At 34.2% G+C, this 23,466-nt stretch overlaps 1 protein-coding gene across 1 annotated transcript in view; it reads left to right on the top strand.

The window, feature by feature from the left end:
- kuz (zinc-dependent metalloprotease kuz) overlaps positions 1-17,927 on the top strand; it is a 150,959-nt gene extending 133,032 nt beyond the window's left edge. The window contains exons 5-11 of the mRNA XM_017614717.1: positions 8,666-8,812; positions 9,451-9,611; positions 9,670-9,904; positions 9,988-11,034; positions 11,099-11,681; positions 11,972-12,174; positions 17,657-17,927. Coding sequence (XP_017470206.1) covers positions 8,666-8,812; positions 9,451-9,611; positions 9,670-9,904; positions 9,988-11,034; positions 11,099-11,681; positions 11,972-12,087 — 2,289 coding nt within the window. The 3' untranslated portion in view covers positions 12,088-12,174; positions 17,657-17,927. The remainder of the gene's footprint in view (positions 1-8,665; positions 8,813-9,450; positions 9,612-9,669; positions 9,905-9,987; positions 11,035-11,098; positions 11,682-11,971; positions 12,175-17,656) is intronic.
- The last annotated feature ends 5,539 nt before the right edge of the window (positions 17,928-23,466 follow it).

The raw sequence follows: 23,466 nt of genomic DNA, 5'->3' as shown, positions 1-23,466 counted from the left end.
AACCGTTGCCATTACATCTCTATGGATGTTATTTCGTCGGCATTATATTTGTGTTTTTGTTGCTGTAGTTGAACAAATACTTTTGGTTTAATTACTCTTAATGCATTTCCAACCGAAAAAAGTCAATTTTTTTTAGTGTGGCAATATTTCTAGGGAGGCGTTGGCGTAATTCCTTTATTAAAGTGATAATAAAATAGCGACCATTTTCTCGAATTATTTTCTCGGCTTCGTGGTCAAAAGCGTTTGTGCTTACTTTTGTTTTTAAATACTCTTCAAAACTGTGATAAAACTGAGGAAATGGAGCAAGGTATGGTTCCAACGGGGAGCATATAGGATCAAATGTGTCCGCGCTAATAACCACTAGGGAGCATAGATGCGAAAGTAAAACATTGATTTCATTAAAAATCTTCATTGGGTCTGCATTATTGCTTTCGAACAACTTGTTTACTTTTTGCACCTGAAAATTAGGCAGATAGTAAAATCGGCTAAAAACGGCTAACTTTTTTTTACAAACCGGCTAACAAATCGGCTGGCGGCTAGATCGAATTTTCTCCGGCTAGTTGCTATCAAAACCGGCTAAATCTAGCCGGGAAACGGCTAAAATGGCAACGCTGCACGCAACTCGAGTTGGAGTTTACTTGCATAGGGCAATTTCGTCGGCAACACATGAAGCACATAACAAATTCTTTAAATTTCCGTCTATAATCTTGCAGAGCTTTAAACACGATCGTATCAAAAGTGATAACACATAGCTGAAGCTTTATATCTTCATAAAGAAAAAACAGTGTTACCTACAAAACAACTAAACTATGAAGCGGCCTTACACTTGCACTGAAAAACTGGTCAGTAGTTTAAACTTAGTTCAAATTTAAAGTGAGTTTAACTAAACTGCGTTGAAACTGAGTTTAAACCAGCGCTGAAAAACTGGCCCTTAGACTAACGCTTTTGAAGAACGTGCAAGATGGTCCAAAAATGCATGTGAAAAAGTAATGTCGGAATTTTTATACTCTCACCCATGGTTGCCACAATTGGTCACGTTTTACCAAAATTGGTAACTTTTAAACGGTTTGGTAACTTGTGTTTCATTTTGGTAACTTTTTCAACTAAATATCTATTTGCATTACTTGAAATAAATGAATTATGTTTTACATTTGCGTAATTATAAAAACTCTTCATGGCAGCACTACTGACACTTCTACAAAATTACTGCGATAAAATTAGATTCATCTCACATTCGAACACTGGAAATACTTGAATTACAGTGGCAGCACCAAGGGCTGCACTTCTAAAACAACTTTCGAATTTTTGCGATAAATTTTGAATTCTACCATCTCACATTTTTTTAAATCGTTTTGATTATTCCGGCAAGAAAAAAAAGTCGCGTGCTTTTTATTAGACCCACCTACCGACATGTATTTCGACCCACTAAATCCGAACCTGAGGTCCATTTGACACGTACACTAAATTATGAAAAACCGAAAAAATAGCAAAAGAAATTTGCAACTTTCGCAATTTACTCGAAATTTTGTACGAGTTAAATGGATGGTTAAAATCACCCCCAACTTTTTTTTTTTTGTGTACCGGTGCCATTATTCCGTGAGTTGCTGGTCCAAATAACGGCACATTCCGAACGAAAAACGATACTGAAAATGGCACAACGCCGAAACCGATTTGTCTCCAAACCAAATTTGACAAGGGATGATGGAAAATCGTTCCACATTACACCATACTCCTACCCTGTCGAAAACACCCACAACGAAAATGAGAATAACGACACATGCAGTAATAAATTGATAGCAAAATATTTTCTAGNTGTCGGAAACACCAACAACGAAAATGAGAATAACGGCACATGCAGTAATTAATTGATAGCAAAATATTTTCTAGTAAAAAAAAAATATTATAATTGTCAATGCCATTTTCAATCTTGATAATTTATCAAGAAAACAGATTTAAACTTCTGTGCTAGAACTGGGAGTTCTTGATAAATAATCAAAAATCGACAAATTATAAAAATATTGAATTTATTAAGTCACAGAAACTGGCTGTACGTAAATACACATTTGTTAAGAAATATAGCAGTTTTATTCAGTATTTTTTTTCTCAGTGCAGAAGTGAAGATTTTGGTAGTGAAGATTTGGTAACTTTTCTTAAGTGATTTTGGTAGAAAAAAATGTTGGCGAGTGGCAACCATGCTCTCACCCCCTAGGATTGTTCTATACCGAAAAAATATACTCTATTTTACAACGTTACAACGCTTTTATCAACTTGCAATGTTGTGGATCCAGAAGCTTTCAAATGTTGTGTGTCCGACACCACAAAGCAAAGCTTTGAAAAGCTCCTATAAAAAAGCATAGTGAATAGGGCGACATCTGTAGTGAAGTAGTGCATAGGGCGATAGCTGTAGTGAATAGGGCGAGGTAGATGACATCTAGATGTCGCCGTTTGCTACACCGGAAATAGACGACACGTCAATTCTTTAAATAAAATTAATTGGTGCTCGTTCGTATGCACATACATATGTAAATGCATGTGTGTGCACCTTTCTATTAATATTGTTGAATTATTTTAATATCTATTGCAAACTTTTATTCATACAGGACTAAAAAGGAGAAAATAAATAATATAAAAAAAACTTTTTAATATACAACGCTTTTATAAATGGACTAAAAAGTAGAAAATAATATTTCTCAGTCCCATAGAATTTGTTTTGATAACTTTTGATTTTGAAATTTTAGCAAAAGTCATTATAAACAATCTATGAAATTGAAAATGAAAAACGTGGAGCGCATGCAATACAAAGCATTCGATTTAATTGACAATAGTCAAACTACATAACGTAGACCTAAAATTTCTACAGCGAAAGTAGAACTTTGAAATCGATTTTAAGCGGTCGTTATTCATATACCCACATACATACATTCATATATTACTTTTCATATCAATTCAAGTGTATTACATGCGCCCCACGCTTTTCATTTTCAATTTCATAAATTGTTTATAATGACTTTTGCTAAAATTTCAAAATCAAAAGTTATCAAAACAAATTCTATGGGACTGAGAAGTATTATTTTCTACTTTTTAGTCCATTTATAAAAGCGTTGTATATTAAAAAGTTTTTTTTATATTATTTATTTTATTTTGAAATCAAAAAGTATTTAGAGGTCGTTAAAAGCGCTTAAAGTTTTTCCTGTATTTTATATGGGAAAAAACAAATTTTCGTAGAAATGGTATAGAATTCTTGTAAATCATTATTTTTCGTTAATAATACCCAATTATTTTTTTTACCATTTTTTCATATCCTTACTAATATTATAAATCCGAAAGTGAGTTTGTTTGCTACGCTTTCACTCTTTAACTATTCAACCGATCATCATGAAATTTTGTACACTGCTGTTATTTAGCCCAACTTAAAATATAGGATACACTTAATATTTCATACTGCATTTCTCAGGAAATATTTTTGGTAGATTACTGGAACTTGGTATGGAGATACATAAAATCATTCTCTACTCATGGATGAGGGCTGCCACCTTTTAAAAAAATCTAATTCAACTTCAATTAAGGGAGCTATTTATTTGAAATTTGTATAAAAAAAATGGATATCAAGAGGCTTAAAAAAGCTGTAGTTTAATATATTTTGAAATGGGGTTGCCACCTGTTTGAAAAGTAAAATTTAAAATAGTTATACGCAAGCCATCTGAAGAATTAAAATATGGTTGTCAAACAAGATATTGTTAAGAAACCTTTAGTTTTAACGTTTTGAATAATATTGAAGTCTTTCACAAGGGTTTCCACCTTTTTAAAAATTCAACTTAATTAGTTTAAATTAAATATTATAATACTAGCAGAACAGGCGAGCTTCGTCCTGCACAAAATAATTTTTTGTATAAAAATTTGTTGGTCCAACATTTTCACCAACAATTCACGTTTACGATTTCCATTGGCTCGCTCATCGGCTAAGATTATGGTTTGGTGGTCGTTTTCCGCCTTAAATAACCTAACGAAAGCGTTTTGTAAAAAAAAAAAAAAAAAAAAAATATTCCGACGAACTGATAACCTCCTCCTTTTTTGGAAGTCGGTTAAAAATAGAGGCTATAATTCCCGTGAGTTTCTCCAATTGTCTTCTAATCTTCTACTTTAGAAAAACACATAAGAATTCTAAACGTTGCACAGAGGGGTAGTTGAACTGGTACCGGCAGAGCTACATGGAAGAATAATATTTGCAAATTTTAGTGGATTAGAGAAATGAACTACAGTCATAAAGTTATGTAACACCACTCAACGGCGCTGAGATTCTTGCTTGGGTGTTATGCTTGACAGTTCGTAGTTTGGAAACAAGCAAAAAAAAAACTGCTGAAAAGGTGCGTTTGCTGTGCACTGACCATTGGAAATATTTACTAGTGCCGAAAAATAAGCCGAAAATACTGCTGCAGTACTGTACCTGTTTTCTTTACATGTACAGGGTGTTCTGTCGAAGTGTTCAATGAGTAAAGGGGGGTGATAGGAAAGTCAAGACGCCCGACAACTTTAAGAGGGGAGGCTGGGACGGTGGGGGAGGAGGGGTTCAATATAAAAATTTGGAGAGTTGCAGGGAGAAAATAGTTGTCAGTATATTTAGAAAAAATGCTCTACTTAAGGGTAAGTTCTAGTAAAAATTTGCTAATAAGTTTTTAAGGTAGTAAAATAGTACGATTTCTTCCCAAACTACATATATGTATGTATGTATCTCATTACTTTAAACAATCAATTCTTGTAAATATGTATGTATATATATCCAAAGGTTTCTAGGAAACGACTCTAACGATTTTGATGGAATTTTGTATTCAGATAATGTTTTTAATTTTAAAGGTATCTGGAGATATTTGTTCAAAGTTGCCACGTATTCGAAATTACTTATAATTATTAATTCTAATAAGGCACAAAAGATTCACTAAAAAATAAAGTTAGAAGACATTTCAAATAAAACAAACTACTTTATAATATAGTTAGTTCGATGCGTGTATGAAATTTCTGCGTGTTAGATAGGGTGCAATTTATTTCAATAAACCTCAACATAATGGTTACTCCGTATAGTGTTTTTTAATCATATGTTATTTTGATTTAATTTGGTTTTTTAAACAGGTAGCAACCCTTCTAAATGTAATTGAAAATTAGNAATATTTGCAAATTTTAGTGGATTAGAGAAATGAACTACAGTCATAAAGTTATGTAACACCACTCAACGGCGCTGAGATTCTTGCTTGGGTGTTATGCTTGACAGTTCGTAGTTTGGAAACAAGCAAAAAAAAAACTGCTGAAAAGGTGCGTTTGCTGTGCACTGACCATTGGAAATATTTACTAGTGCCGAAAAATAAGCCGAAAATACTGCTGCAGTACTGTACCTGTTTTCTTTACATGTACAGGGTGTTCTGTCGAAGTGTTCAATGAGTAAAGGGGGGTGATAGGAAAGTCAAGACGCCCGACAACTTTAAGAGGGGAGGCTGGGACGGTGGGGGAGGAGGGGTTCAATATAAAAATTTGGAGAGTTGCAGGGAGAAAATAGTTGTCAGTATATTTAGAAAAAATGCTCTACTTAAGGGTAAGTTCTAGTAAAAATTTGCTAATAAGTTTTTAAGGTAGTAAAATAGTACGATTTCTTCCCAAACTACATATATGTATGTATGTATCTCATTACTTTAAACAATCAATTCTTGTAAATATGTATGTATATATATCCAAAGGTTTCTAGGAAACGACTCTAACGATTTTGATGGAATTTTGTATTCAGATAATGTTTTTAATTTTAAAGGTATCTGGAGATATTTGTTCAAAGTTGCCACGTATTCGAAATTACTTATAATTATTAATTCTAATAAGGCACAAAAGATTCACTAAAAAATAAAGTTAGAAGACATTTCAAATAAAACAAACTACTTTATAATATAGTTAGTTCGATGCGTGTATGAAATTTCTGCGTGTTAGATAGGGTGCAATTTATTTCAATAAACCTCAACATAATGGTTACTCCGTATAGTGTTTTTTAATCATATGTTATTTTGATTTAATTTGGTTTTTTAAACAGGTAGCAACCCTTCTAAATGTAATTGAAAATTAGGCCCTTTCAAAGCCGTTTTGGATGATACCCTTAGCGTAGTAATTCATTGAAATTAATTGAATTACATTTTTTGACAGGTGGCAACCCATCTCTTGTTCCATATCCATGTTGTTAAAATGAATTTAACCTATCATATACATTGAATTTAATTTTTAAGCAAGTGGCAGCCCTGTTAAAAATAGTTTCAAACTATAACCTTATTAAACTTTTCAGTCTGACACCACTATGGTTATACATATTTCAGTTACCTTATTCCATGGAATTAAAGTTGAATTTAATTTTTAAGGAGATGGTAATCCTCCCACATGTTGTTTAGAAACAAAGCCTTTTCAAAAACTTCTCGATTGATACCCATATTGTAGTATTCATTTAGTTTAATTGCATTTTATTTTTTAGCAGGTGGCAACCCTTTTCATGTTCTAACCTAGATATAAACCTTCTCCGCGGCGATATGAATACGTAGGTATCAATGTTTCCACCATCGGACCACGATATCATGGAGTCTATCGATGTCAAACTGCAAGCAACTTTATTTTCGTTGTTTTGGTCGAATACTTGCACATACTTCTAATCTATTTACTAGACTTTAAACATTTGCAGTTTTAAATATTGAAACACGTCGTTTTTAAACATTTTGAGTTAAAATTTTCATGAAAATAATTTTGGCCGCCTAAATCGGTCAAATACCCCTATGTGCGTTGTCTAATTGTTTTCTAACCTAAATGTTTGTTGAATTGCCGCCTGCGAAATTCGCTTAAACAGTCAATGATACCAGATAGCATTTGCCCACCCCCGTTTAACTCTTCGCAGATGGCCTTGGGTATTATGATACATAATGCAATGCACTATCACCCTCAGGCCTTCGTGCCTTCAAAGCTTAAATCAGTCTCTTATAATCTGGGATGTGATCATCCTAACGAAAAGGATACATATCTATCTAAAAATTGTCCACGCCATTCAATCCTTTTTGAAGTTTTAACTTTGCGTATTTTAATATTGCTAATGCTTAGGCCTGGAACACCATGGACCATCTACCTTTTAGAACTGCAAGATTAGTGGCCGGTTCTTTAACCTTGTTTGAACCATCTATGCACCAATTTACATAGGTATTTGAGGTCAACGGCAGGAAGCCGGTTTCGTCAGCCTTCACGATCTGATATGTGCAACACAAACGGGTTCGATTTTCGTACAAAATATAGGTAAGTTGGGCTAGTGGCCACTTAAAAAGCAGTGCTATAACTAGAACTACAGTATTAGGCTCCTTGTAATATCAAGATTTGGAATTCCATTTACCCTTGCTGAAGCAGTTTGTTCTAACAAATCTCGTCAAGAATTTCAGATTCACTACATCAAGGTCATCCAGAAAAAGCAATCCACAGTGTCACAGCTTCCTTCTATACAGAGTGGGAAAGTTACCACGAATATGAAAAATACCCTTTTTCAATGGTTTTTGCAGCTTCTGTAGCATGTCCGGGAAGATGCTGGTCAGCTTATTCATCTCTAAAACAATTTACTTTAAGAACCACTTAAGATGATATTGAATGTATCATACTTTCTGAGAGATTACAATCTCCAAAGTCTTGTCCGATTTACATGGTCGCGTCTCTTTGCAAATCCGTCCACCGTGCAGTTTCCGTCTATGTATGTCCCTTTGTCGAGAATGAGTTCAGCTCAATAAAAACAAAGACCACACTGTAGCTTTCAAAATGTACAAATCTGTAAAAAAATTTACAAATCGTGTGACCCCTGATTTAGAATATGATCTACTTTCAAATGAATTTCCGTCATATCTTGTAGCATTTTTTTAAATAAAAACGGTTTGCTGTAATTCTTGTGAATGTATAGCCTCCATCACCAGGGCTGCCAACTATGCTTAGATATGAAGTGCCATATTGAGGATAAAAAAGTGCCAAAATGTGCCAAATAGAAAAATAAGAGTGCCAAAAAGGTGTCATTATTCTTAATTCTTTCCATTTAGAATTAAAATTGGAAGCACATTCCTAAAACAAAAGTCCAATGCTAAGATAAACCAGTTGTATACACTATAGAAATTAGAAAATTTTAGTTGAGAAAACCCAGTACACGCAAAGGATTTCACAAAAATGTATTGAAATATTAATATTTTTCAAAAGTGCCATTTTGGCGCTTTGTGCCAAATTGAAAAATTAAGTGCAATTTGAAGTAAAATAGGGCCAAAAATGGCACGGTTTGAGCCAAGTTGGCAGCCCTGTCCATCACTGCATGGTAATCGAAATGAGAATATGGAATTAGTGTTTCATGAAAAAATATCCTTTCCCGCTTTATATTAAACTAGGAGCCATATGCTAAGATGGCCATAGCAATGGTATTTTTATGCGAGTTTGAACACATTGCTCCGTGCCGACCGAAAGAAAATTGACAGTGTTGCAAAATAGAACTTGCCTTATGCTGCCTCCAAATAATAAATATTTCAGAGCCATAAATATTATAATGCGAAAAATCAATAAAAGTGTCACAATAGAGCTTTATCTACATTGCAATGTTTTTCAAAGTTTAGAGTTTATAAATGGCAACCCTTTTAATTTTCAGCACGATCGTGGCCGTAAATACGAGATTGACGTAAAGACGCGTGAGGAGATCACTTCACTAATCGCACATCATGTAACTGCCGTAAATTACATTTATCGCAATACTAAATTCGATGGACGAAGCGAGCACCGCAATATACGTTTTGAGGTGAGATTAAAAATATAAATCCAGCAAACGCAGTGAAACCTCGGTATAAAGAAAAATTTAAAATCATGAAAAGCTTGCTCAGCCTTTTAAAAAACGTCTTGAGCAATCTTGCCATCGATGTTTATGGAAACGATTCAAACATATATGTAATACTTCTATATTGGCAGTAAGCTAACTTCTCAATGTGTAAGCATTCCGAAATCAAAGCGAGACAGTCTAGTACGGTTTTTGTCAATGTATTGTGTACTTGAGTGCCGTTTTTGTATATGTGTTGTGTACATGTTTATTTATAAACGTATGTGTTCCTTTTCTTTCGTACGTGTTTATTGATATATCTGTACTGTAGTGTTTTCGGACGGTACTAGTCTTACTGCCAATATAGGAGTATTACATATATGGATTTCAACACCCACATTATAATACCGAATAAGCTGACAGTTAGAGTAGCATTTTGCTTTAATCTGAAAAATTAAAAAGAAATTTTACAACGATATTTTTTTGGCAATTTTAGAATATTTTTCGCTGCATTACAACATTTTTATTTATTTAAAAATATTTCCATACATACATACATGATGTTCTACAGTATATTTGCAACAATTCACGAACTTCCTCAATTATTCTCTCTCACTCTGCAGGTGCAACGCATCAAAATCGATGACGACTCCGCCTGTCGCAATTCATACAATGGTCCACACAATGCCTTCTGCAATGAGCATATGGACGTGTCGAACTTTTTGAATTTACACTCGCTGGAGGATCATTCGGACTTTTGTTTAGCCTATGTGTTCACTTATAGGTGAGTATTTTTCATAAAAGTGCCTGTATTAACCAATCAACATCAAAATCTTTTGCAGAGACTTCACCGGCGGTACGCTCGGCTTAGCCTGGGTGGCCAGCGCCTCTGGTGCTTCTGGTGGCATTTGTGAGAAATTTAAGACTTACACCGAAACAGTCGGTGGACAATATCAAAGCACAAAACGCTCGCTAAATACGGGCATCATTACATTCGTTAACTATAACAGTCGTGTGCCGCCAAAAGTGTCGCAGTTGACGCTGGCGCACGAGATTGGGCATAATTTTGGTTCGCCCGTAAGTAGCTATAATTATTTATTTGAGATTTATTGACATAAAAAAAAATTCTAATAATAATAAAACGCTTTTCCGTTCTGCAGCACGATTATCCATTGGAGTGTCGGCCAGGCGGCCTAAATGGAAACTTCATTATGTTCGCCAGCGCCACCTCAGGCGATCGGCCGAATAATTCTAAATTCTCGCCCTGCTCCATACGCAACATATCCAACGTTCTGGATGTGTTGGTCGGAAACTCGAAACGGGATTGCTTCAAGGTATCGGAAGGTGCCTTCTGCGGCAACAAAATCGTCGAATCGGGCGAAGAATGTGACTGCGGTTTCAACGAAGACGAGTGCAAGGACATTTGTTGTTATCCGCGCATCATCAGCGAATACGACCTCTCGATGAATAGCTCGGCGAAAGGTTGTACGCGGCGGGCCAAGACGGAGTGTTCACCTTCGCAAGGTCCTTGTTGCCTCTCGAACTCATGTCAGTTCGTGCCAACCAACTACCATCAGAAGTGCAAAGAAGAAACGGAATGTTCCTGGTCGAGCACATGCAACGGCACCACTGCCGAATGCCCGGAGCCAAAGCCGCGCGACGACAAAACGAAGTGCAACAATGGCACTGCGCTCTGCATACGCGGCGAGTGCTCGGGCAGCATTTGTCTGCTGTGGAATATGACTGAGTGTTTCCTCACCTCACAAGCGGTGCCGCAAGTCGACAAGCGTCGACTGTGCGAGCTTGCTTGTCAGAATGGTAACGATAGTGGTACTTGTCGCAGCACTAGTGAATTTGCTCATCGGGTTGGTCTGCCGGAAGGCGGCATTAACTTAAGGCCCGGTTCGCCATGTGATAACTTCCAGGGCTACTGTGATGTGTTTCTTAAATGCCGCGCTGTTGACGCAGATGGACCGCTGGTCCGACTGAAGAACCTGCTGCTTAATCGCGAGACCCTACTCACCGTAGCGCAATGGGTCACCGAATACTGGTACTATGTAGTTATAATAGGCGTGTGCTTTATCATTGTGATGGGCATATTCATTAAGTGTTGCGCTGTGCACACGCCCAGCTCAAATCCGAAGAAGCGTCGAGCGCGTCGTATTAGCGAAACGCTGCGCGCACCGATGAATACATTGAGACGGATGGTGAGTAAATGTGATTTACTTTTTCTAAGCTATTCCCTCACTAATATAAATTTGTTCCCGACAGCAACGTCATCATCAAGGCCGCGGCGCCGGTCCACGCAGCATACCACCGCCAGCGCACGAACAACGTGGCGCTTCCACCAGCGCCCATCATCGTAGTACGCATCCCCATAATTGGGATCGTCATCAGGGTGGACATTCCATAGTGCCGCTACCCACGGGTGGTCCACATCATAACCATCATGCAAGCGGACGCGCGCCAGCAATTGCAGCCAATGCTGCTGCAGCAAGCGGGCGGACGCCGGCCAACGGACGCAGCTCGCGGCCATCAACGCGACCTTCGAGCGGTACACGCAGCACAACGCATGGCGGGTATGCAGACGCGCCACCACCTGGCCTTGTGGTTGGTGGTGTGCCAACTGGTGTTGGTGTTGGTAGTGGTGGTGGTAATGGCGTGCCAAATGGCGCGCTAGTAGTGGGAGGCGCCGGCAGTAGTGGTGGGCCCAGCGCTGGTGTAATTGCGCGCCAGCAAATACCGCTGCCACTGCCGCCCACCGGCGCGGTACAAGCGCAACATTTACAACAACAGCAGCAACAACAACAAGTGCAGGCAACACTCTCGCAGGCATTTTATGCGCCACCGAAAGGTGTGTTTCCGCCGCAAGCGGTCCAAAAGGCAAAACGCGCTAAAGCGTCAAAGAAAAGGCGCGCGTAGTTTTTATTTCAGTACAAAAATGTTCATTCATTTTCCTTATTGTTTCGTTTGTTACAATTTCAACGCACGCGCGTATTCAAAATTTACACAAACTTTACTCACTTGTGTACCATTTTCCTATATTTTTATTTTCCATTTTTATTTACTCGTAATTGATTTTATTTTATTTCTTTCCTTAAACACTTTTATCGAAAATCCATTCGATAATTTGATTCAACACAGTACCAGCCGCCAAACGAAATAAATCCCGCAATCCAGCTGCTGGGCGCTCTTCTAAAGAGCCGTCCCAGCGCGCGCAGCAGGCCGCGCCGAAAAGACACCGCAAGGTCGTTTACTGAACCTGCAGTCGTGCTCCTAATGATCTCCACTCCAAAACAACTGCTACACACAATAATATATACCACGTTTTCATTCTCACCAAATTGGTATGACACGCTTTCCAATCCCTTACGATTTATTTTCGTTTACTAAAATTCTTTCACTTTTATTAGCATTTGTGTCACTTTCACTAATTTCTTAAATTTTTTTTAATTTACTGTTTTGTTTTAGCCGTGTTTGCATTTGGTGTTTTTGCACAAGCAAATAAACATTTTTAGTTTAAAGATACATATATATATATATATATATATATAATTGTCATTTGTATTGTTGTATTTCATTTAAATGTTGTTGTTTTGTTTCAGCATGTACCAGCGTTTGGTTTTACTTAAGCGATAATAACAAATAAACAAATTTATATGATTTATTTAGTATTCAAATATTTAGCACTAAACAAATAATAACTAACATTTTGTTTTTTTTTTTGGTAAAAAGTTTTTATTTTTTATACTAATGTTAATTTTTGAATATTCATACTAAAGACTGAGAATGATGAGTGCTTGAAATGAAATGCTAGATAAACTAATTGAAAAGTAGTAGAAACAACATTACGGATGAGACCACATCAGACCGGGTCGGTTCCTGTATAAAAATAAGCTGACTTCGAGAAAAATTTCGCGTCATACAAATAAACTGGTTTTAATCAAAATATAAACCTGCTACTTGGATGCAATCACTGTTGTAAAATTTTACTAGCGTTCAAGCGAATTTAAGCACCCAGTAAAAATAAAGTTTTTCTGGAAAAATTGGTTGATTTCTCAGTATATCTCCATATATCACGATGTACATACATAGGTACTCCTATGTATTTAGTCTACTAGTCAAAAAATAGGATTCCCTAAGGTCCCAAATAGACATTTGTTTCAGTGATGAGGTCTTCATTCGACCCAAATCTTTTACCTCACATCAATTTTTTCGGGTTTGCAAACATCTAATAGCGGGATTAAGATAAGTTGCAATTGGGTAGAGTAGCAGTTCGTCCAGCAAGTTATAGAATATGAACTAACAACAGGACAATTCTGGCCAAGATAGTAAAAAGTCTTTAGTAAGACAAAGAAAGACATATGGCAAGATAGTTCGATAGACTTTTGTTATTCAAGCACAAAAGTCTTAGAAAAACACGCTCTCATACACCACTAGTGGTGAAAAGTTATTGAGAGAAAACATTTGTATATCATTTAGCTCGCGTAGCTCCAACAGTCGCAATGGCCGAGTGAGCAAGGCATAGGCATTTCGAGAGATCCGAGTTCGAGTCCTTGAGCAGTGGATTTATATATGTATATATATATATATATGTATGTATGTATATATATATATATGTATATACAAGAGCGCTCGGGTATAAAAAAATTAGTTAAAAAAGAAATGTGCAAAATAAAATAAGTATAAGGGTATTATAACTTTGTTCACATAACGGTTGTTTGTGACAGCCAAAACGAATCGAGATAGATNTTTTTATACCCGAGCGCACTTGTGCACAAGGGTATATTAATTTTGTTCACATAACGGTTGTTTGTAACAGCCAAAACGAATCGAGATAGATATAGACAAACGTATACATAAATGATCAGAATGAAAAGAAAAATCGATTAAGCGGTGACTGTCTGTCCGTTCGTCCGTCTGTGCACACGATAACTCGTGTAAAAATTTAGATACCTTAACGAAACTTGGTACGAGTACTTCGTACTACGTGACAATAACCACGCCTACCTCCCATATAACTGTAGTTTTCAGAAATACGAAAACTGCGATATTTTAGTAACTACTGAAGATTATTCACTCAAAATTGCAATACTTTTTAGACGTAAATTAAGAATATTATAAATTTTTTGAAAACGGGCGTAGCCACACCCACTTATGGTTACATCTGTATATCTTGGTAATCGCTCAACCAATTTCTCCCAAACTTGGCACAGTTGTTGGCTAACGTACCAAATGGCTGAAAATTTTTTAAAATCGGACATTAACCATGCCCACATCCCATATATCGGTAAATTAGAGAAATACGAAATCTTCGATAAATCAGTAAATACTAAAGCTACTTTATTTTTTTATTTTTAATATTTTTATTGAGCTTTGTACCACGATTGTTTATTAGGAAAAATTGAAAAAGCAACAAAGTCTAAGCGGTAGAAGTTATAGCACTATTTCGGAGATCACCACATCTCCTCATCAGACTTCTTTTTTCTAGACTTCAGCAGGGATCGAACCTGCGAATTCGATGTTCAAAGTCAGAAGCGTTAACCACTGAGCTATGTACATCCCGTAAACTCTTGTTGCTAATTCATTTTCCTTATTCAACCAACTACTATCAAGTGCAGCTGATTTGCCGCTATTTAAACTCGACAGCGTGGTTGTTGTTGTCAATTCTATACATCCATTTGCTTATTTGCTTTTTTGTATAGTTTCAGGCAGGCTCTTCCTAAACTATGTATTTGTTTTGTTTCGCCAACAGTGTTATAGAAGTGGAAAAAATTAAACAAAAAAATTTCACCTATTTACAAGATGCTCACAAAACCTCTTGTTTCGTAAATATTACAAATATTCTTCTTTCTAAAGACATATAAAAACTTAGAATTGGTTAAAAAATAACCGGGCTAAAATTGCTTGGTGCCGAAAGTCATGCGAAAATGGTTTTTAAAGAATAATGTGGTGATCTCCGAAATAGTGCTATAACTTCTACCGCTTAGACTTTGTTGCTTTTTCAATTTTTCCTAATAAACAATCGTGGTACAAAGCTCAATAAAAATATTAAAAATAAAATGTTAACAAGCCACAATAACATTGACAAATACATAGTTTAGGAAGAGCCTGCCTGAAACTATACAAAAAAGCAAATAAGCAAATGGATGTATAGAATTGACAACAACAACCACGCTGTCGAGTTTAAATAGCGGCAAATCAGCTGCACTTGATAGTAGTTGGTTGAATAAGGAAAATGAATTAGCAACAAGAGTTTACGGGATGTACATAGCTCAGTGGTTAACGCTTCTGACTTTGAACATCGAATTCGCAGGTTCGATCCCTGCTGAAGTCTAGAAAAAGAAGTCTGATGAGGAGATGTGGTGATCTCCGAAATAGTGCTATAACTTCTACCGCTTAGACTTTGTTGCTTTTTCAATTTTTCCTAATAAACAATCGTGGTACAAAGCTCAATAAAAATATTAAAAATAAAAAAATGTTAACAAGCCACAATAACATTGACAAATACTAAAGCTACTTTATTCAAAATTGATGTTTGCAATTATTCTTTACTAAGAAATACGCTTATGATAAAATTTTGGAAGGTGGACGTGGCAACGCTCTCTTATTATCACATATATGTATCCCGATAACCGTTCTACCAATTTGTACCAAACTCGGTGTGGTTATTGTGCTTGACACGTAAAAGCAAAACGTTGGAAATTATTGAAATCGGACTAATATTACGGCCACTTTTCATGTAACGGTAAATTTCAGAAATGCTTGAAACTTCGATATTTCGAAATTTAAGAACGCTTATTTACTCAAAATTGATACTAACAACATGCCCTTGAAAATTTGGAATTTCGGGAAATAAGTGTGATACCGCCCCCATATGACTATATAAGTTTATCTCATTATGTCTAACTGAACGTTCTGTCGAAGATGTTTAAAATAGGGGTAAAACCAACCCGCTTACCCCGTAGCGGTAGTTTTCGGAAAGGAGAAAAAAACATATATTTAATACTTGCGCCGGGTATTTAATGTTCGGCTCCTCCCGAACTTAGACTTTCTTACTTGTTTTAGTTTAGTTTTCTTTTCACTTTAGATTTTAATGTTTAAAAATGGATTTTTTTTAATTTCATGTAATATTTAGAAATTTCTTCTATTTATTTTTTAGTTTTCTAATTTAATTTGTTTTTCTTTTGTCAATTTCATTTTCTTTTAATTTTTATATTTTATTGTTTTAAAAAGAAAATATAATTCTTTTATTTCATTAAATTTTTGGGATCTTTAGATGTTTAGATTTTGCTAAATAAGAAATACACTTTTTTAATTTCATTTAATTTGTAAATATGTACCTAAATTTTTTTCTTTTTCTAATTCAATTTCCCTTTTAACTTTAGAAAGTATTTTTATTTATTTTTCCTTTATTTTCATTTCATTTTATTCTTTTATATTCAATTTTATTTTATTTATTAATTTTTATTATTTTAAAAAGCAAAAATATATGTTTGATTTAATGTTAATAAAAATAAAAAAAGGGATCAGCATAACGCTAAGGCCTCTTCGCTAGCAGATCTTTCAATTACACTTTCGAAAGACAGTAAAAAGTTGCCAGAATTGACAATTGCCTTACGAAAGACTTTTGTATTTCGAGACAGTTTTTTTTTTAATTCGATTCGGTCCAAACTTAGGTAGTTCTAGGGACATTTTTTTTCTTTTTTGGAACATTTAACTTCGTTAATACATAGTTAAGCGTATAAGAGACCAACAATTGCGCTGGCTTGAACAAGTCGTACGCATGGATGATGATGTTTCGGTGAAAAAATCCTTCGACACGGCTCCAATGGGTGGACAACGAACGTAAAGTCGCCGCCGAACACAATAAAAGGGCCAAATGTTTGCAGTTGGCAAAGATTTGTACCCGGCCCTGACCGACAAACCATTATAGTGCCAAATAAGAAGAAGAACGCCCACATATTTTCGGTCAGATTTTAGTTAGGGTCTTAAAATGTCCAATTGATAGCGCGGTCGGATGTTTTAAACGTGTGGCAATTTATTTTATCAATGCTTTTTAATGACAAGCTTAGAACAAAAGTTAACTCCTTTGTAAATATGTATGCTGAGGCCAATTGCTTTTGTTTTTTGAACCAATTTTATTTTAACTACTGTTTATCAGTCTCTACTTTTTCAAATTTCTTCATCGCTGACATTTTGAATTTCTTATAGTCGTCAGTCGACGTACATGCGAAGTTTAGCGATATGGGGAATATTTTATTTATTTTGGAACGAATTTCCGTTTTCGTTCAAAAAAGTACACTTAAGGTTACATAATGCCGAAACCGGTCTATCTCCAAACCTGACATGGCAAGAGATGACTAAAAAATTAAGTATTTATAGGAGCTTTGTTTAACGCTATATAGTAGATACATAGGTTTGTAGAGCATTGATAGTAAGGAAAGATGTTGTGTATGTAGGTGATTAAAACCACAAATATTAGCGTTAAAGGAAATGTTTAGAGTTTTAACTTAATTGAGTAGTCTCAATCATTTAACACTGTACTCGGAATATGTAAATGGCGACCTATTCATTTTGGGGCTGTACATACTAATACCTAGAACAAGTAAAAGAAAAGGCAGCAGCAGCATCATTTCAAGCTACTAATTTATTTTATTAACTGCAATGTAGGATTTTATATATGGATGAATGTGATTTAATTAATATTTGTGTTGAATGAACGATAATTAATTACTAACTTAATTTTAATTCCTTTAATTTTTGATCCTTTTAACTTATTTTACTTACCTTTCTCAAAATTTTCTCCTCAATGCAAAAAACGAACAGCCGTCGCTCCGCAACCAGCAAATTATAATCGACCGCCATCGCTGCAAAATCCAGAGTTATATGCGGACGCTTATGCCGCGCTGGGACGGGGGGCGTATGAGGCGACTACGCGCCCACCCAACAGCAAAGTTTGACAGCAGCAACAGCAATCTCAGCGTCAAAAGTTGGCTCCGCAAACGCTCAAGAAGCAGCTAAAATCAACAGCAACAAAAACCACAGAAGCAACAACAACACAAAAATCAAATGAACTCAAATTAAATGTAAATGTCCTTTTTACGCTAATTATTATTATTTAAAACTAAAAAAATAAGCAAAACTAACAAATGTTAAACGAAACAAACAAAATAAGCAAACAAAGAAAAACCATACAAAAATAAATAAATAAATATATTTTTTAAATTAAATTGATATACAAAATACACACAAAAATAAGCATAACAGTAATCAAAGTGAACATAACCTAAATTAAATAGTGAAAAAGGTTAGAAGCGTAGGTAAAAAATGTGAATTTGGTTCGGGTAAATTGCGGCGAATACAAAACAGACGTAATAAATACTGAAATATGTATTTAGTTAATAGAATTGAAAGTGAAGACAAAAATTTAAAATATGTATAATCATCCGAATATTTTGTGCAGAGAACTAAAAAAGGAAATGTTAAAAATAATACATAGAAAGCGAAAGTAAGCAATGTAAGTGTTAAACTAAAACAAAATATAACGCAAACACGTCAAAACGACTATAAATAAAAATATGGATATAAATTGTAGAAAATAAATTACATAATTACACCTAAATTCATAATTCATAAGTTAGTTATGCATACAGAGAAAGCGTTAGTACTAAATGGGCGTAAACTAACAGAATATACAGTGAAATGAAAAACAAGTATAATTGATTGAGCGAAAGTCGCAAACAGATTTAGCATTTAAAATTTACAAAAAGAGTATAAAATAAAAGATGATAAAACATTAAATATATGTATTGCATATGTACGCTACATTTAATAATATTTTTTGCATGAGAATGAAATTAAAGAAAATCTTGGACCTGCAATAAAAATTATTTTACATTTACTAATTTTATGAAAAGGAAGCTGTTTGCAAAGAAATGTTCAAGGTGTTCAATTTGTGGAAGGAAGCGAACAAATTTTTTTAAAGTATGTATTTTTACATTAATGCCTCAATTTTATGCACGCATTTTATCTTTTTTTATTTTTATGTCTAAAAATACATATTTATTTTTGCGCACTTAAAAAGCGGCTTTTACTTTTTAGCTAGTCAGGCGTCAGGTTTTATTTATAACATTAAGAACGCGAAACTTCACTTCTAGCTGATATTATAGACAGGAGAACATTTCAAGAAACCACTCAGTTCCAAGCTGGCATTCTAAACACTCCCTTATTCATAAAAATAAAATTAATTTGTAAAGCTTTATATAGGGACAATTTTGAAACAAATTTCTATTTTTAGAGCATTTAGAATCATAAAAAAAAAAAAAATTGTTAAAAACGTTTTTGTTACCATCGCAGAATAGGTCTGTAAATGTAAGAAGCCAGTACTATATCCCTCAATTAAAAAAAAAAAACGAAATCATGAAACTATGTCTGCAGTGGGATCGCGATAGCTCGTAATCCAAATTTCCACCAAAATATTACGAGTTATTGCGATTTTTGAGTTAGCGAAATTACGTGTTATAGACAGCAAATATATATTTTATAGTAACTTTTTATTTTTTCATCATTTTGTTTTTATAATTTCGCATTTTATTTTTATTCGCAGTTTTGTAACTGCGTTTAAAAATTTTACACTCAATTTGGGATAAAAAAAAGCAATTGAACTCCGAATAGGTCGAAAAAGTCAATTGTGCTTTTTATTTTTATTTCATTCATAACGAGTTAAAGAATAGGACAGTTTTGCAAAACCAAAAATAAGGCTAAATCGATTTGAGAGATTGCATTTTATGCCATTGTTAATCAAACGTATTTTGAATTTTTTAGAAGTCTTTGGTTTACTTTATTTAACAAACAAAAATATACCTTTTTTTTTTTGGTGAGGTGGTAAGGATTTTCGGTGCTTCTTTTGGATAAATAAAATAAGTGACTTGATCCTTTTCCAAACAATACATTTTAAATTTCTCTAGCCTCCTGTATCAAAATATGAGTTTTCATATAAAGTGGACTTAGCAACTTTTCACTCTAAGCTAACGATATGTACATACATTAATACATTCATACATATACTGGATGAATATTCGGAAAATAATATAGAATTTCGAAGATCAACATAAAATATGTTATATTCAGTTAATAAGAATTTATATTTTTAGAATTTTTTGAGCAATAAACTTCGCTTCAACCACACCACCTTGACTTCTTTTGGTGCGACGCTTCCTCTGGTGATTACTATACATACATATGTACGTAATGTCATCATCGATGCTAAATATATCTACGATTCGAAATTTTTTTTTTTAATTTTTTTGCTATTAAAGATTTTTTGCATATTTTAAAGAGCCGTATTTCGTGTGAAAATTTAAGAAGTTGCTTGCTTTTCCTGCGAATTTTCAAATTTGTCAAATAGGACCGTTTGCATTGCTGGTTTGGATGTGCAGCAAAAATAAAAATAAAACAAACGCCTGATGTTAACCTAAATTGCTAAGATACGAATACAAAAAACATACATATTTTGTTCAAATTTGCTTCATAAATGCCTCATTATTTTAATCATTATTTAAGCTTAGAATTACAGAGTTTAATGAAAGCAAAAGATAAATAAAATAGATACATATGTATTTTTAAAAGCACATAAAGTCATAAAATGTCATTTCCTTTACTGCTTTAGTTTATCTTTTTTGTTTTAATACGATCTTATGCCTATATGTATGTAGATTAAGTGATATTGTAAAACTTGCAGACATTTGTAAGAGTTAAAATAACAAAACACTCATATAAGATTAAAATAAATCAAATTGTTAGTTGACTTTCGAAAACTTCAACTAGAGATATAATTATATGTATTTTTACGTAAATTTTTAAGTATTTTCTATGTAAAATGTGCTCATTAGAAATAAAACGAAAAGATTAAGCGAAAATCATCAACATTTATGTTTTTATCGGTTTTTTTTTTAATTGGAAAATACTAAAAAGGCATTTGTGTATCTTTTCCTCTGTTGGACTCTATTGCGTTATTTCTTTGTCTCTGCACTATTTCTGAATGCATTTGAGCGCACAATAAGCTGAAAAAAATGTTAAACACGATTAGTATATTCATTGCTTCTTAAGTATTTTTTTCGATAAATCTCACAACAAGAAATATGTACATATATAAATAGTAATTAAAATCCCAGGTATTTAAATATTAAAAATTATTATACTGTGCATGTTATTTACTGGTTTTAAAAAACTACACCTACAGTCTAAAAATTTTTGTTTAAATTTGCGCATATTAAGATAGGTAGGTTTCCTCTCTTAGTGAATGCAAATTTACACACCGTGTTTATTAAATTAAACACTACTTGCTTAAAGCTCAGTTAGTCTAGACTTAACCGTAAGAAATCATTAATGATTACTCAACACGTCAATTTAAGTCATGAGCGGAAATATTTTGTTTTTGTATTTTCTTTTTCAGCTGTTTAACAGTTCGCCGCCTACAATGCCACATCAAAAAAATTCATGCAAACAAAAATGTTTGCTTTAATTTTTTTTAAGAAATACAAAACCGAGAGTCTGGCAAGCCTGATTCTCTCACCGCTCTCAATTTTCGTAAGGCCGTAACTTAAGAACCTAAATCCTACAGGTTCTTAAGTTTTTTACGGTAAGTTAAGTTTTAACTAACCGCCAACACAGTTTCTCATATAACAGCTCGGCTAAAACATTAAGTTAAGTTAAGTTACTGAAATTAAGTCTAGACTAACTGAGCTTTTACTTTTACTTATCATATGTGTGGCGTAAACAAATTTCAAATTTGTTTGTTGAGTTCTAAACATTTATTGTTCACAATTTACACATAAAAACTAAACACTGTCTGTTTACTTTTACATATAAAATTTGTATCGTAGAGAAAAATTACACACAAAGCGTTTAAAATTTAGTAAAAATGAGCACTTAATATTTATTATTAGTAAAAAATATATCTTTACTTTGAAATGTTTTACAATTTTATAATTTTTTAAACATTTCGTGTTCAAAATCAAATCATGATTATTTTGTGCGTATATTTACTCAGGTTCTGGGTGAAAAATAAACACTTTTTAGTAGTAGTTTTACCTGCACTTTTTAGAGTGTATACAGTGTTTTAATCTAGTACTCAAAGTTCAAAAGAGGCATATTATGTTTAAAAAAAAAAGTAATTTTCCTGCCTTTTCTCCCATGAGACTATTTCTAAGAGGCTCGTATATAAGGCCGGCTGCACTGAGCAATTGCTCACTTGGAGCGCTTGCGTGTGGAGCGCTCAAATATTTGCTTGCCAAATTTTTCGTATTTTAGTTTAGTTTTCTACCAACCGCGATTATTTTCACCGAGATGAGCTCATTTTTCTTTAAGATAGGCCTTCAATTGAGCTTTAAATTCACATTTTTTAATGTATCCAGATTCTACATCCGAGCCTTCGCTTTCGCTGGAGGAATCTAAAATTATTTCTAGGTTGCTTATACGACTTTTATCTGTACTTGTTGAAGGCCCATCAATATTGCTTGGTATACTTCTTAACCTTAACCTGAAGCTAAGAAGCCGGTTATTGTCCGCACCATGGTTAGACAGACCACTTCAACAATATTTAGAGTGGACTCTCTGCCCATGTACACATTTGCATTCGCAAAACATTCGCATCTTTTGATGCGAATGTGTAAAGTGATGCCAAACATTCGCATAACGAATGCGAATGCGAATATTCGCAACATCCTGATACATACATATGTATGTATGTAGTTTTAGAAGAACTTTGGACACCATCTTTCGCACCGTTCTCATCTTTAAGGCAAAAGTGAAAAGTTACGAGAAGCTGTTCTGAGCACTGCTGATACTTATTATAACGGGTGATTTTTTTGAGGTTAGGATTTTCATGCATTAGTATTTGACAGATCACGTGGGATCTCAGACATGGTGTCAAAGAGAAAGATGCTCAGTATGCTTTGACATTTCATCATGAATAAATGTAGTTAAAATATATTAAGGAACCATCATAAAATTAGGACTATTTCTGGATTTTTAACTTTTTGATATTTTCTTCCCCAACTTTGACTATCTCGGGTGAAAAAAAAATGTACTGAGCTATAACTTTACATTACATAAAAAAATTCCTCATTTAATAAAGATTTCAGAAAGGTGCCACACTTACTGTTTTGAATAGAAAAAAAAAAAGTTATAGCCGCTTTTGTGGGTAAAGGACTGAGACACGCTAGAATGTATTTAATAGATTTAAATTGAATTTGCTCTTGTTACCGTCAAATGACATTCGAAATAGTACAAAGGTACATTATTACCTGCTCCTGACATTATTTTGTGTTACTTACCGGAATTCGGACTAGAGTCTATAACAAGGGCTATATCTATCAATATTTTTTGTGAAGCATGGATTCACGTGAAATAAAATATACATGAGTCGTTTGAAGAGAAATTTATTCATTTATTGATAAAATATGCTCAAATTGGCGACCTTCTACTCTAATACAAGCTCGGCACCTTTTAAGAAAAGACGCTTTTAGAGATCTTAAACTCAATTGGGCTATCTCAGCAGCAGCTCCCTTTATTTGTTCCCGCAAATGCTCTTCGTTTTGAATTGTTTCTGAATAAATTTTGTCCTTAAGACAGCC

This window comes from Rhagoletis zephyria, unplaced genomic scaffold (assembly GCF_001687245.7).
Source record: "Rhagoletis zephyria isolate East Lansing unplaced genomic scaffold, Rhagoletis_zephyria_1.1 Rzeph_scaffold_00020, whole genome shotgun sequence".
Lineage (NCBI taxonomy): Eukaryota > Metazoa > Arthropoda > Insecta > Diptera > Tephritidae > Rhagoletis > Rhagoletis zephyria.
This window is presented reverse-complemented; position numbering and strand designations above follow the sequence as displayed.